This window comes from Rhipicephalus sanguineus, chromosome 5 (genome assembly GCF_013339695.2).
Source record: "Rhipicephalus sanguineus isolate Rsan-2018 chromosome 5, BIME_Rsan_1.4, whole genome shotgun sequence".
NCBI lineage: Eukaryota > Metazoa > Arthropoda > Arachnida > Ixodida > Ixodidae > Rhipicephalus > Rhipicephalus sanguineus.
In genome coordinates, this window is record NC_051180.1 from 66,798,205 (window position 1) to 66,812,539 (window position 14,335).

General features: G+C 43.4%; 1 protein-coding gene across 7 annotated transcripts in view; it reads right to left on the reverse strand.

Moving 5' to 3' along the window:
* The window catches only part of LOC119393715 (uncharacterized), a 180,773-nt gene that overhangs the window by 80,909 nt on the left and 85,529 nt on the right, over positions 1 to 14,335 (reverse strand). The window contains exons 3-5 of one of the 7 annotated variants that reach the window (XR_007416365.1): positions 10,811 to 11,143; positions 7,385 to 7,516; positions 4,389 to 5,537 (exon numbers count right to left, since the gene is read on the reverse strand). The exons of 3 other annotated variants lie outside the window; for them this stretch is intronic. Coding sequence is in view for 3 of the 4 variants with exons in the window: in XM_049416326.1 (XP_049272283.1) it covers positions 7,425 to 7,516; positions 10,811 to 11,143 (425 nt within the window). In the remaining variant the exon portion in view is untranslated. Of the gene's footprint in view, positions 1 to 3,671; positions 5,538 to 7,384; positions 7,517 to 10,810; positions 11,144 to 14,335 lie in introns of those variants that run through there. 3 more of the 7 variants (XM_037660835.2, XM_049416326.1, XM_049416325.1) reach the window with 3 other exon arrangements.

A 14,335-nucleotide genomic window follows, 5' to 3' on the forward strand; every position in this document is an offset into this window, starting at 1 on the left:
CCAGCTTTCATACAGCGCCTACCCTTAGTGTTTAGGGTAGCAAGTCGGATGCTACAATTTTGGTTGAGCTCCCTTCTTTGTCTCATTTTATCACCTCTCTCTCTTTCTCTACGCTAACGTTTGAGCACACCATTTCATAATTGTAATCGAAAAATAGTGTTTCCATATCGACAAGTCCTTTCTTAAAGAACAGAACAACAGAAATAGGTGAGTAATGACGCCCGCTATTCGCGCAAGATGCGTCTAATCATAGACGGGCACAAGCTTATGCGCTCTCAAGTCACCACAATAAAAGAATGGCTGCATACCAGCTCGTGACTCAGCGCACACAATGCCCATCCGTCCACTACAACTGGCTTCGTCAAGAACAGAGCTTCCATTCATTGAGGCGTTCACCCAAGCGCCCCGTCTCCGAATTTCCAATTCTGGCACCAAACCGACGCGACTCGACTACAAAGCGTCGCTTCCGTTACACGCGCACAGTTGGACGAACAAGACTGGCGTCTAAATTAAAGCACAGCGGCACACTCGCTGCGAAGTGGAAGGCGGTGAAACGCATGCATTGTGTAGAAGCCCATTGGGTGTAATCTATTACGGAGGCGGCAGCAGGTTCGGAAGAAGAAGGAGTCATCAGAAGGCCATTAATCATCCTGAGTGTCAGGCCCGGCCATGAAGGAAGTTTGAGAAAGAAAGAGAGAGAGAGTGGTTGAACGCGCGCGAGCACGCGATATCACGACTTCCGAGCCACGTGATCTTGAATGCCGTGGTGGCCGCGACCAAACATCCTTGGGATGCATACGCTGTTGAACCGAAAAACTTTCCCCAGATTGTCGAGGCCTCTCAGTTTGGGTACTAGAAAAAACTAATGGAAAGCCTAAGAAAAAGCTGCCTTTTATTATATTAACTGACGGCGCGCTGCTTCTGTACGATGAACAGTTACCGTTGCGTTGACGGGTTCATTCGTGAATTCAGAAAAGTGGCCTGCCCACGGGAAATCTTTTATTGTGCTAAGCGACAAGCAGCAGGTGATACCACCTAAAGACGCAAACGTCTATTTATCACCTGAATAAAAGAAAAACGATAAGAAGCGTGAGGTTCTCAATACGTTGTAAAAAAAATGTAGCCGGAGGCCAAATGTACGTAATTAAAAACACCGGCTAATGCTCTTCCTGGCTGAGCTACTTGACACGCGCTCGACTTATATTGCAACGCTATTCAGGATTCTCTAGTACAGGTCACAATCTGCACTAAAGAAATTTGCGCAGCTTGTACTAGGTCGCGCGAGGCTGGGTCACGGCAATACTGGCGGTCACCTAGCTGACCCTGGCTTGGCTAGGCTTTTAACCTCTGACCTCTCTCTTTCCCACCGCTTGCTATGCTATAGTATACATGGCTATGCGTGTTGTCTTTTTTTCTATCTTTTCTTTCTCTCTTTCGCGATACCAATTTTTCTCTCTCTATTTCTTTCTCGGTCTTTCTATCTTTTCTCTCTTTCTTCCTTTCTTCTCTCTATTTCTCTCTTTCTCGTTCTTTCTATGTCTTTCTTTCTTTCTCTATCTCTCTGTACAGCCTCTCTCGCCTTCTATTTTTTTCGCTCTTTCGTCTTTTCCTTTCTACCTTTTCTCTCTCCTCTTTTAGTTCTATTTCTTTCTATCTCTCTCTCTCTCTCTGTGCTCTTTCTCCCCTCCTCCTCGCATTTACTTCCCTTTCCCACCCCCTTGCTACACTATACTATACAAGGCTCTGCTAGCGTGCCTGTATCGCCGAGAGGTCACGACACTCGCTTTCGGATAGCGGGTACGCCGATTCGAATCTCGCCTCGCCAAAAATTTCTCTTTCACTTTCTTTCTCCATCTTTCTTTTTCTCGCTACGTACTCGTTTTTTCACTCATCACAGTTACTACGTCCCACGCATAACAAATGGACGCACGTGTTCTGGAAGTGAAGCCGAAGAGGAAGATGAAGCACAGCACAAAGAGAGTGCGTGCCGGTTCATGATGATGATGATAATTTCACATCTACGACACACGGCAAAGCTCGAGCATAACAGCCCTGCTGTAAAACATGCCTGGTCTGGATATTCGCTCTCGTGGTCTTCCTACCTTTCCGTGCTTATAAGTTTTATAATAAATTCACTTCCACTTTCCATCCGATAACGCCATTTTTTCGAGCCTCTCGCATTGGTATCATCAACAACCGACGTCACGTCTTAAAACGAACGCATTATTCCGCCTTTCCAGCTTTGCAAGTAGGCGCAAAATGCTTGTCTCTTTGTAAAAGTGAAAGGTTATGCTTATTTCAACGGACTTCAAACTCGCAGCGTATGCTCACGATTTTTTCACCAGTAAAAATAAAAAAGGCGCCCACTGGCTGGTAACAGACCCGTTTAACGGTAGCCACTATTTCTTGGTAAAGTGCGCTACCTGAAAATTCTTTAAAAGTTTTTGAAGCGTGGACAAGTTAAACAATGAATAAACTTGTGCAGGATTTGTGAGGGATATATAGTTCGTGTGATCCATCTTCGAAGGCAGCACAAAACGAGAGAAAGAGCAGGGAAAAAAGGACTTGAAAACAGCGCATATAGGAAAAAGAAAGAGAGGAAATAAACAGCGTTGTTTGTATCCTATCTTTCTAGGTCCCGTCTTTCTCGTGCTGCGTTCAGGTACTGTGAATTTCAACTAACTCAACTCGTCCAGTATGCCTTCTTTCTTCATAAAATATAGGGGAGACGCAAGCGTTTCACTTTGACCATTCTTCGTTGTTGTCATCACGCGGAAATTATGCATGACGTGAGAACGTTCCTTTTAAAAGGACATTGTCGTGAGTGAGTCTACTTTTATTTATAAGTTCGTGACGATAATTAATAAGTAAGGGAAGAGGAGTAACCGGAGCCATGTATAGGCATGAACCTTTCCCTTAACACATTTAATTTAAAAAAGTCCAGTTTCTGAAACTTACATCTAATAAGAGATTGCTTCAACTCTTGTAGTTATGCTCTGTAATTCCTTCGAAGTGCTCCTGCCAGAAAAAGCTCTTAACAGCACCTTCGCTGACTTGAACTTTCCTGCTTTCTGAAACTGTTTCCTGGGAAATCTCACTGCTTCTGTGATGTTCTAGATAGCACAAGGTCACGCCCGCTGCAATTCAAAATTATTGTTTGCTAAACGCTATTGGTGTCATCCTTGGCTCTAGTAAGACTCCTTGCTTTGACAGTTACGTGTGTGGAATTTCTTCTTACCATTTTCTCCCCGCTAATACAACCAATTCGTTCTACTTGAATTCTTGTTGGATAAACTGTACACACAATTCATTTTGACGAGCGTGCTTAAACCATGGCCAAGTGCCACACCAGCCCAGAACATGAATTCCTGCATTTCGCACGAATTCACGCATACACTCAGCAGACCTCTAAGAGCTTCTTTTGGCAGGAAACTCAAGAAGTGATCAACATTAGTCCTATCTCTTCCATTTTATTCTTTCTTCTCGTTCACCCCCTCCTTTCCTATGCAAAATTTAATCGCTTCCTTGACCTTGCTTGCTCTTCTTAATTCTATGTCTCTAATGTCGATGAAGCTTAGATGGATGGATGTACTCACGTCTTCACTTTTCCGTGTGACAGTAGAAATGGCGCTCCATTAGGCGAGAGTGAGAAAGAACACGCTTGATATCGGTGGGAACAAACTTTTATAACATGTTATAGGAGGAACTTTTTACATATAAACTTGCGGAAACATACAAAATACAGCTTTCTTGGGGGAAGGGACGATGACAAACGCTTGCCCTGTGGCAAGTGCTAGTCGAGCTTTAGTCAAAATTTTCTGCCTAAAAACACAATGCCGTCAGTTTTCAAATAAGAATTTTGTGGCTGCGCTACACTGGACGATACTGTTCTATATGTACGCGTTTGTAGTTTTCTGGACTACGCTTCTTTTTCTTCGGTTTTGTTCTGAGAAGCATCGTTTGGCATTTGCCCCTGCATGACGATTATGCTGTGTGTGCTACATGAAACTTCCGGAATGTGTATGTGCAAAGTACACAGCTGAAGCTTGTGCATACGCAACAGAACACCGAAATATCAACTAAGTAAATCAAGCCGTCAGTTCTATTATTCGCACTTTACCACATCACAACTTCGCCAGAAATTGAAGCTGGAAATTACTACAAAACTGACAGTTACAGCATAAATCCCGAAAACATTGCGATCTTCGGAGTAAAAAGCTGACTAACACATTTTCGTACTCTGCGACAGGCGCTCTTTCGGGGCGCGACATCGATAATTTCTGAACCATGTGCACCATTTTTTCCCGAAAAATTTGGTTTTTCTGCGTTTTCTGTGGCTTAACGTATTCTTACGCTGCTCCAGCCCTGTAGCATTTCTGTTTTTTTACCCTTACCGTAGATTTAACTCTTGAACTATGCTCAAATATTTTTCTGTGTCAGTGCCACAACGGCCCTTTTGATAAAAATATCACGCCCTGCAGCATTACGTCTCGTTCATACAGCCGTCAAATTCCCCGTTACGTCACCGTCACGGCGCCGGTTTGTGTGAGATGAGGGGCTTCTCGAGCCGTTTTCGAAGCTGATCGCCTATGACGGGGCACCGCCCATACAAGTTCGACCAATCAAAAGATAAAAAGCCGCCATTAAATGTAGCCGTTTTACAAGACGGAAGTTGGCAACTGTCCTTCCTTGCGAGTAGGCTTCGCAAATATCACGTGGGTATCCGAATGAGCTGTTTTGTTTAAATTGTGCACCAGGCTGGCACGTCAAATACGATGTCGAATACCGACAGTTTTCACAGTGGATGTTGTTCGTCACATAACAACTTGCTTTCGTCAACGTCATCACTACCGTGGCCTATTCCGACACTACTGCGTCGTGTCTCTCATCCGCTTTTTCTTTCTTTCTTTCTTTCTTTCTTTCCTTTTTTTTAGATGACGGTGATGTCACGGTGAGTTTGATGGCTGCGCGTACGAGGCCTTCTGCAAAATCAGCGACAGAAGAGACTACACACTGTAATCACTGAGTCGGATGCATTTTTTTTTCAAACGTTGTGAGAGTATGGTCCATTAGAGGGGACATGGCCAACGTGCTGGAAAGTGAGGAAGTGCCATGTGGAGTCTTAAGAGAGTGCGACATGTTTAAGAAAATAATAGAGGCATTACTCGGAAATGGGAAGTTTCGGAAGCGAACGGTGACGCGGACTGCAATGTGACGTTTCGGATGTGCTCTGCTGTCCAACGTCGCTGTGGAGATAGAGAGCGAGTCACAAGCGCGCAAAACGAAAACACACACACACACAAGTGCACGCGCGTAGATGTTCGCGCATCGAAGACGAGCACACGCTTGCGCTCTGCACGCTTGAACAGGAGGCACTGATGCTTGTGGACATGGATGTCCGTGACGGGCGACATAGTGGGCGCGGTGACCGACGTTTCGACCACCGCTCTCTTTCAAGCGACGGCATACCGGGCAAGGACGTCGTTCTACATTCGACGTTGTGAAATGCACGCGATCCTCCTACTTGGTTCTTTGGTCTGCAGTAAAGAAGAAAACAAAGTTTGCTTAGCATGTGCGAGGCTCCTAATCGAGAACAGAATATATCGTGTCAATTAGACCGCCAGCTCTCAAGACGTACCGACACACTCATTCATCGCCTGAGACTCGGAACAGCTTATACAAAACACTTCTTATTTCGGATTCAGCGTGCATCGTCGTCAACATGTTCATGCGGCCATGACGACGAGGATGTTCATCATCTGTTGCTCGACTGCCCTAAGTACTACACACATAGACAGCGATTCGAACAGGAACTTCACGCGCTGGATTCTGAGCGAGCGTTTTCGTTAGCGAAAATACTAGGCCCATGACCGGCTAGGATAAACCGCAAAGCAATGAAAGTGCTCCAGCGTTTTTTTGAGGACACCAATATTTGCGATGGTTACTGTGCGGACTATACTGAAAGACTGCACCGCGACGGTATGTGCGCTGTGTTGAAACGAAAGTTCTTGAACTTGTGGGACTGTATATATGTATATAGATTATTTATGTTTCTTAATTTTTATCCTAACAGCTACTTGGAAAGGGGTAGCCGTCACCAAGCAATGGTGACAACAGCTCCTTCATTTATTTTCTATTTAAAAAAATCGTGACGCTTCATAATGAATGCACTTTTTGGCGAACCAATGTCACTTTAACTGTATCTATTTATAATCGACTGCAACTAAAGAAGGTAGAGGCCCTGCCTATATGACCGAAGCGTATCTGCCGATTGCGTCCGCGACTAAAGAAACCAACCAGATGCATGGCAAAGATCAATGGCATGTTATATGTATGCCATGCCGTACACGTCGTGTGTGTTAAGGCATGAATGGTATAAACGATAATATTGTTGCCATAGTGTATTTGCGTGCAAAATAAGTATATTTTTGATATAACAAACTTGATATAATTTAAATGCAATGAAAAATACCGTATTTACTCGTACGTTACCAGCAGTTCGCATAAGGACAATTCGCCTTAAATTTTTCCTATGTAGACCCGTCTAAAATGACGTATTTCATGAGGAAAATCTGGTATGTGGGATTGTATATTGGCCATGTGTGTTGGCTGTGTTTCGCCGTTTGGGACATGCTTCTTGAAAACCTAACAACATATTTTTGTAATCATGAATTCCCATTTTGGTCTTGTTTGTTCCAATGCAGCCCGCAGTTCATTCCCTGAATAATGACACGTCCTATATATATATATATATATATATATATATATATATATATATATATATATATATATATATATATATATATATATATATATATATATATATATATATATATATATATATATATATACACGTTTTGTTAGATTCCGACATGCACAAATGCACAATATTTGGTTCACATGCTTGACCACAGTTAGGAGATCAAAAATAAAATACGTTGTCTATAAATTTGTTTTGACGTGTAGTGGCTAGTAAAGCCGTAATGACGCTAAACGTTCTAGAAAAGTGTGTTATTATTTCTAAGTAGCATCGCTAATTGGATACGAAGCGTTATTTTGTTTTAACTGTCTATAATTACAGTTACGTGAGGCCGCGCTTTCTTTCACGTTACCTTGAGATGCGTATAGAAATGTATCACAGTGTCAGGGCAATGATCATCGACTGCTGTCATGTGATTAACAACAGCGCGTTTCTCGAACTGCATAACGAAGCTTTTCTGTGCTCCGTCCTCTCTCCCTACCTAATTGTGTAACTGTGAGCGAAGTGAAAGTGTAGTATCATTCACATAGACACTGTCGTAAATTGCTACTCTCGTTCATGCGGAAAGGGTTGAAAAACAAGATCGTGCGTTCCACTGCAAATCGCAGCACGTATAGTACTTACTTTGATTCCAGCGACGTCATTCCTGCTAGTGCGCCGGTTGCTATGCGAGATCCATCAGTGCGAACACGCCTGTCAGCACCCTCAGCAAAATGTCCACGGTGTAAAGTCGGCTCGCTGTGCTGACCAATCGTCCTGAACCACGTGAGAAAAAGCATTATTTTTCTAGTTGTTTTTTTACAGGGCAATAAATATCAACGATCAGAAGAAAAACTGCACGTTGAATTGCACAGCGCGCAAAAAAAACAAAAAAACGCGGAAAGGCCATGAAGGCTCATGGTATTCACGATACGCCTCACTCATGTACAGATAAACACCATACATGTTTAGCCCTAAGAGGTCACAGAGCAGCAACAAAAAGAGAACAGCACCAAGTCTCAGGGGCACCGTCAAGCGTCGTCCTTCGCCGCGTATGTTTGCATACGTGGACGTAGGCATCTTTCCTTAACCCGCTCTACAAAGTCCACCAGTGGTCCCTCCGGCAGCTTAGTCGTGACGTCGGACCTTCCTGCCGTGGTCCTCTCATTTCGGAACCTCGCTTTACTCGCGCTGCTGCCTGAAACAGGGCAGCGTTCGTCGGTTTCGACGCAATTTGTCGGGTCGTGTTCGCGTATACAGCGGCACGTCCGGCTACTACACATATTCCCGCACGACGAGCAGCGGTGGGCCGTTTGTTCAAATTAGGAACGCGGACGCGTGCCCGTGTTTCTGCAGCACGGAAAAGACCAATTAGCGCTGGAGCGACTCGGCGGAGGCTTGGCCTAAAAGTTTATGCACGACAGTTAGGCCGGTGCCCCTGTGATACCGCATGCGGCAAAGCGAAGTTGTGGCTAGCTCCGAAAATGTCTGCGTTGGGCAGCATAAAGTACGTGATTTGTAAAGAAACGTTTCTATTTATTGCAATTTAGAAATTAATGCATTTAATTTGCTTGTTTGTTTTTCTAACTAAACGACTTCTCGAAACCTTCTAACCTTCGATTCGAGGGCAGCACAAGCGCCGCTCACGTTAGTGCACAGTGACGGTGTGAAGCCACCATGATTTTCCATGTGATTGCTACAACAAAGAAAAAAAAAAGAAAACTGGCAGTAATTTATAATATGAACCAGTTAAGGAAATGAAGACGTTGCAATAACCTACTTCAAAATCGACTTAGGTTATTCAATATAGTCGACCGACGACTGACCATGCGTTTCTTTCAATAAAAGTTATAAATAAGTAATTATCATAGCGCAACACGCCGACGTATGTTACTCCACCGTCATAATTGTTATGACGGTGGAGTATGTTACTCCAACGTCATCATTCTTATAGGCCTCCTTCACTCGCATATTTTCCGTATGTACATGTTAGTAATATGAGGCGACTAGGCTTTTATGAATATGACGTGCTTTGCTCCAACACTGTCGGCCAATGTGGTTGAGAAGGAAGGAAAAGCGATGTTTTCCAATAAATAATTAGTTAATTTCAGGGGTTTCACGTGCCAAAACCACGACATATACAAAGGCACGCCGTAGTGCAGGAATCCGGAATAATTTTGACCGCCTCGGTTTCACCAACGTGTAATTAATGCTAAGTACACGGGTGTTTTTGCATCCCGGCCGCCTCCTCAAGCTTAGCACAGTGACAGTTTACATTATAAGCATGACGTCAAGCATGCACTAATAGGCCTGGAATTCCACCGAGTCGATAGTGCAGCGCACAGAAACCAGTGCCCGCATTAAAAAAAAAAAAAAAAAAAAACGTCCTCCCTCAAAATTTCCGTAGGGGAATATTTCAACGAAGCACGGTCCGGGACATATCTTTTGCGTATCCGGCTGACCAGTGGTAAAACGCACTTGCGAAAAAAATGTTTTGTGAATTCGGCCCTATATAGCACAGCACTTGAACTGTGAAGTTCGAGAGTGAGCATATAAAAGTCTCTTCAAGTACACCGCATGCCGTCTTACCAAGGACGACACCGGGGTGGACAGGCTCAAGCTGTGACTATCGTAGCACGGTTAGCTTGAAAATGGCGGTAGCGAAAGTATAGGAAATGTTGGCTGCGGTAAGCGCAATTCAGCAGCGATGAGCGAATACGACGCCTGCCGTAAGCGTGAATGGCAAGAATGGGTGCCGTTGAGCCTCTTGAGAAGCCACCACAATCCTCCTCGACGCTTTTTTAAACCAGAATTCCACATGCAGATTGAACTTCGCGCACAAGGCTTTCTACAAGGGAAAGCGGCAGTTTGTATCCCAGACGATATGGCTTGCAGAGCTGAGGACAGTACCTGATAGGAAAAACGAAACATCGAAGATTCTCTGTCGCGGCACTCGGGCCGTGCTTGAAGTTTTTTCATCGAAATGCGCAAACGCCACACTTCAAATAAAACCCTGCCTCCCACCAGCCGTCTCATCGCATTCGTTCTGTCAACGTACGTGTCGGAATAATGCCGAGATGGTTCGGTTCCCGGGAAGCTGTTTAAATTCCCGCCGATTCGCTTCTTTGCAAAGAGCACGTATCCTCGAAGGACTTAGATGGGTACGATGTTTGCCGATTGATATCATTTTTCTCCATTCCTCATGCCCGTGCTTAGGAAACAGCCTGCTGCATTCGGTCGTTCGGATATTCGCTCGTTGCATTCCGAAAATTCTTCAAGCCTGCCGTTGTGGCCTATATACGAAGGCGCCTTGTGTGCACGGCGCTTCTTAAATCCAGCGTCTTCCTTCAAAGCTTTGCTTGGAGTGTGAACAAACACGCGTGGACCCAAAATAGAGAACTGCGCTTTCTTTCTGTTCGCTGAAAACTTCGTTTCATGCTAGGAGAAATCGCGCTCCTCTTGGGGACGCGATAAAAAGTTTCACACTTCCGACATTGTTGCTTTGATGTCTCAGTCTGCCTCAGAATGCTAAGAAAAGCCAACATTCTGGATCACATTCAGAATTCTTGCATTTCAGCAAGCTCTTTTGTGGTGCAGCACGCAGTACTCTAACTCATTCCCGTTTTTGCTCAACACACATCGTTGCTTTCTTTGCTTTAATAATTGCTCTGTGCCAAGTATATGCAACTCCTGCTCAAACAAGCCGCCAGAACTGCAGTAATACGGACTTGATAGTGCTAATGCATTTTGAACGGAGTGGTGCGAATCATACAGAAACAGCGAATGCGACACTTGGGCGAGTATACCTTATAACCTTATAACCTTATAAGCGCCCGACAGTGTGCCCGAGCGAACTACTCACCTTAACAAAACTTTATAAATGACTCTTTTGTGTATATATGTGTATCTGCGACCGTACGTATTACGTGTGTGCTTATGTGGTCATTGTATATATCATAGTCATCACCCGGCAGCTGGAGCAGCAAGCCAGGCGATAAACCAGGCTAGCATATCTGGGATTATCATAAAAAATTGCTACCTATTGCTTGTTTTTTATTGTGCCATCCTTACCGGGTTCAAACTCTAGCCGTCGCTGCTGCCTATAGTTGGTCTCCGGGATGGCAAGCACGCACTCGAACACGTACTCTACGTGCCCGGACACGTCCAGCGTGCGGCTGTCGAGCGCGTACGTCAGGCGCACGTGGTAGCCGGCAGCGCCTTCCGCGGGGGTTGGGGCTGCCATTCTGGCAGGCGCCGATGCCACAGGTCGCGACACGGGGTCCCGGCCGCTGCTCTGGTAGAGGAACAGCGTCGGCTGTGGGAACACGCCGTCCGCCTCGCACGACAGGTTCGTCACGTGCGCCGACACCCGCTCGTAGGTGAAGTCAAACCTCTTGGGAGGAGCTGTGTGCGAAAAGCACAGAAGGCAAGGAATGCTGTGGTGCAAACAAAGAGCAGAGCTTCGATCGGCTAAGTAGGGGCTAGTTGGTTATGTGCAGTCGACACTTGCAGCGCGCTGTTCAAAGACGAAGAAGGACGCACGAAAAGAACACACAGGCATTCCTGTGTGTTCCTTGTTTTGTGTGAAAAGAACAAACGCGTGAAGAGGACACACATGTCCTAAAAAGACAGGGCGTGCAAACACGGACACAAGAAAGAAGTCAGGACACCACAAACGGCGTTTGTGGTGTCCTGACTTCTTTCCTGTCTCCGTGTTTGCACGCCCTGTCATTTTAGAATGAATGCTTACCGACTAGCTCAGCTCTCTGTTATTCTAAACACACATGTCCTGTGTATGCCTGTGTGTCCTTTTCATGCCTCCTTTTTTGTGTTTGAGCAGCGCGCTGCAAGTGGCGTCTTTGCAGAGGCTTAACAAAGCGTGGCTGCTTGAGTGAAATATTAAATAAGCGTAACACGCAGTGAAAAACACATAGCGGCGACTATGTGTGACCTGCTCTTGTAGTAATATTGCAAACGTTGGCTGTTTAGACCAAGACAATGGGCCTAATATATATATATATATATATATATATATATATATATATATATATATATATATATATATATATATATATATATATATATATATATATATATATATATATATACTATATATATATATATATATATATATATACATATATATATATATATATATATATATATATATAATATATATATATATATATATATATATATATATATATATGGTCATTCCACGCCAACTGTCCCACTTGGGGCGCTCGACAAAAATCAGTTTCTTTTAAAAAATGTCAGAAACTTACACACATATAGACATTAGTAATACAGTAATTTCCCAAAATAATTTGAGCGGCAAAACATTGTTGGGGACGTGAGCGCCATTTGAAAATTTCACGAAATGTTGGAAAACCTGGTACGAACAAAAAATTCGCTATAAATCGACTGTTCCAGGCATTCTTTCAACACTTGCTTTCTAGCGTTTTTCGGGCCTCGTGGTTTCATTATAGGGCAGTTCCTTATAAGAGGCTTATATTTATTACTTCTTAACGCGTAGGTAAAATTTAGTAAGTTGTCGTGTTTTCGGGAATTTTTTTACAAAAGAAAGTTATCGACCAAATGCAGAAATTAAATCTATAAAACGTTCCATAAAACGTACTATCTTCTAATATTTTTATTTTACATGTGTACGGCGAATAGGCTTTAAAATAAATCCTGAACTTGGCAAAAACGCTACACTGCCTATGTTGAGACGTCTGTAGCAACCTAAGGGGGTCCAAGAAAAAACAAGCGGAAAAACGCATAGGATTGAGAATCATAAAGACTTTGCCCACGTAAAGTTTAATCAAAGTAGTTTCTGTTTTAGTTGAGACAAAATTTTTGAAGTTTAGTCCCACCATTGCATTGTTTTGCTGTGGGAACAGTACAAACCAACTGAATTCAATGCATAAAAAAGAGGTAGTGTATTCATAGCACACGATTTTCAGTTTCTTTTGTTAGTACGTTATATTGTTAATTACATATCAAGGTGATAAGAAATAGAGGTAAAAATATTACAATGTCATTGGCTTAGATATGCCACGATTACCCCAACAATGAATCGCGTGGCTTATTACATTGCTTACGCACACCGGAGGCGGCGGCGGCGTAAAACTACGCCACAAAAATCCTGTGTTATAGTGATCCCATAACAGCTCTAAAACTACATGTTACCAGACTGACAAATCCTATTTTAACCAAAAATCTGCTGCCCGCAACCACCCAAATTAAGATGTCAAAAACAGCTTGGCATATTCCGTCCGCAGGCTCTCGGACGACGTAAGGATAACGTCGTCAGATCGTGCGCCGTCCCTTGCGGTATACATAGATGAACTTCGTATGGATCCGCTATAAACGTCCACGCTCACGCCTCATTTCTCAGGTTTACATGAACGTTCAGACTTAACTTATTTTGACGCCCGTTGATTCTGAGAGCCCCATGCGATAAGTAACGCGATTCATTATTGGGGGAATTGTGACTTATCTAAGCAATAACGTTGTTACATTTTTACCTCTGTTTATTATCACCGTGATAGCTAATAAACAATATAACGTACTAACAAAAGAAACTGAAAATCATGTGCTAAGAATACACCGCCTCTTTTTTTTTATGCAGAAAATTCAGTTGGTTTGTATTGCCCCCACAGCAAAACAATACAATGATGTAATTTTCTCAGATTTTTTAAAAGAAATTGTTTTTTGTCGAGTGCCCCGACTGGGACAGTTGGCGTGGAATGACCCCATATATATATATATATATATATATATATATATATATATATATTCGCAGAGCACTAAAATTCATTTTCTGTCTCTTAGGTCTACTGCGACCTGTTGTGGCCTTTCTTCATTTTGGTTTCAAACGAATCAACGTCTCTACGGACATTTTACAATTCAACCAGCGTAGCCGCATCCCGTGAAGCATAGACCCGTTGATTCGAATTTAAGGGACACAGCGCAATAGCTAAAAAGTGGCCTGTGTTAGGGTCACGGTGCTCTGCTTAAAGGACTTCCTGAAACATGTCCCGCTTACGCATCCCTACCTGCGTTATTCAATATAGCCTTTCTTTTAGGACCTTCCGAACTTCTCAGCAACATTTTAAACAACATTGGCTCAGAAAATATATCTTGCGTATACTTAAATTCCACTTTAAGAGCGTTCCAGCGCTGTCTTTCATATTAGTCCCTAGAAACACAAGATAGATGTTAACGTTCTAGTCAATAACGTGTTCTACTCGAATTCCAGACACTCTGCGAACAAGGTGTGGGAGCGGGCTGCTTGTCTGCTATGCACTTCTTGCGCTGAAGTTTTGACATTCTGCGAACGTGCCCGTGTCTCTTTTTTTTATACCAAACTTAACTTGTTCACTAAGCAAGTACTTGATTTCACCTGTTACACATACATAACTGTTCATTTTTTTTAATTAACCCTTGTTTTCTCGCAACGTGGTGCATGGATCTCATCTACTGGCTGCGTGAATACATAAAGTCGATGTCTGGCTATGCGTGTGTCTTAATCGATAATTACCTCATTCATTATTCTCCCATGCTACGTTGTTGCGCTAACGGCTCAAGTTG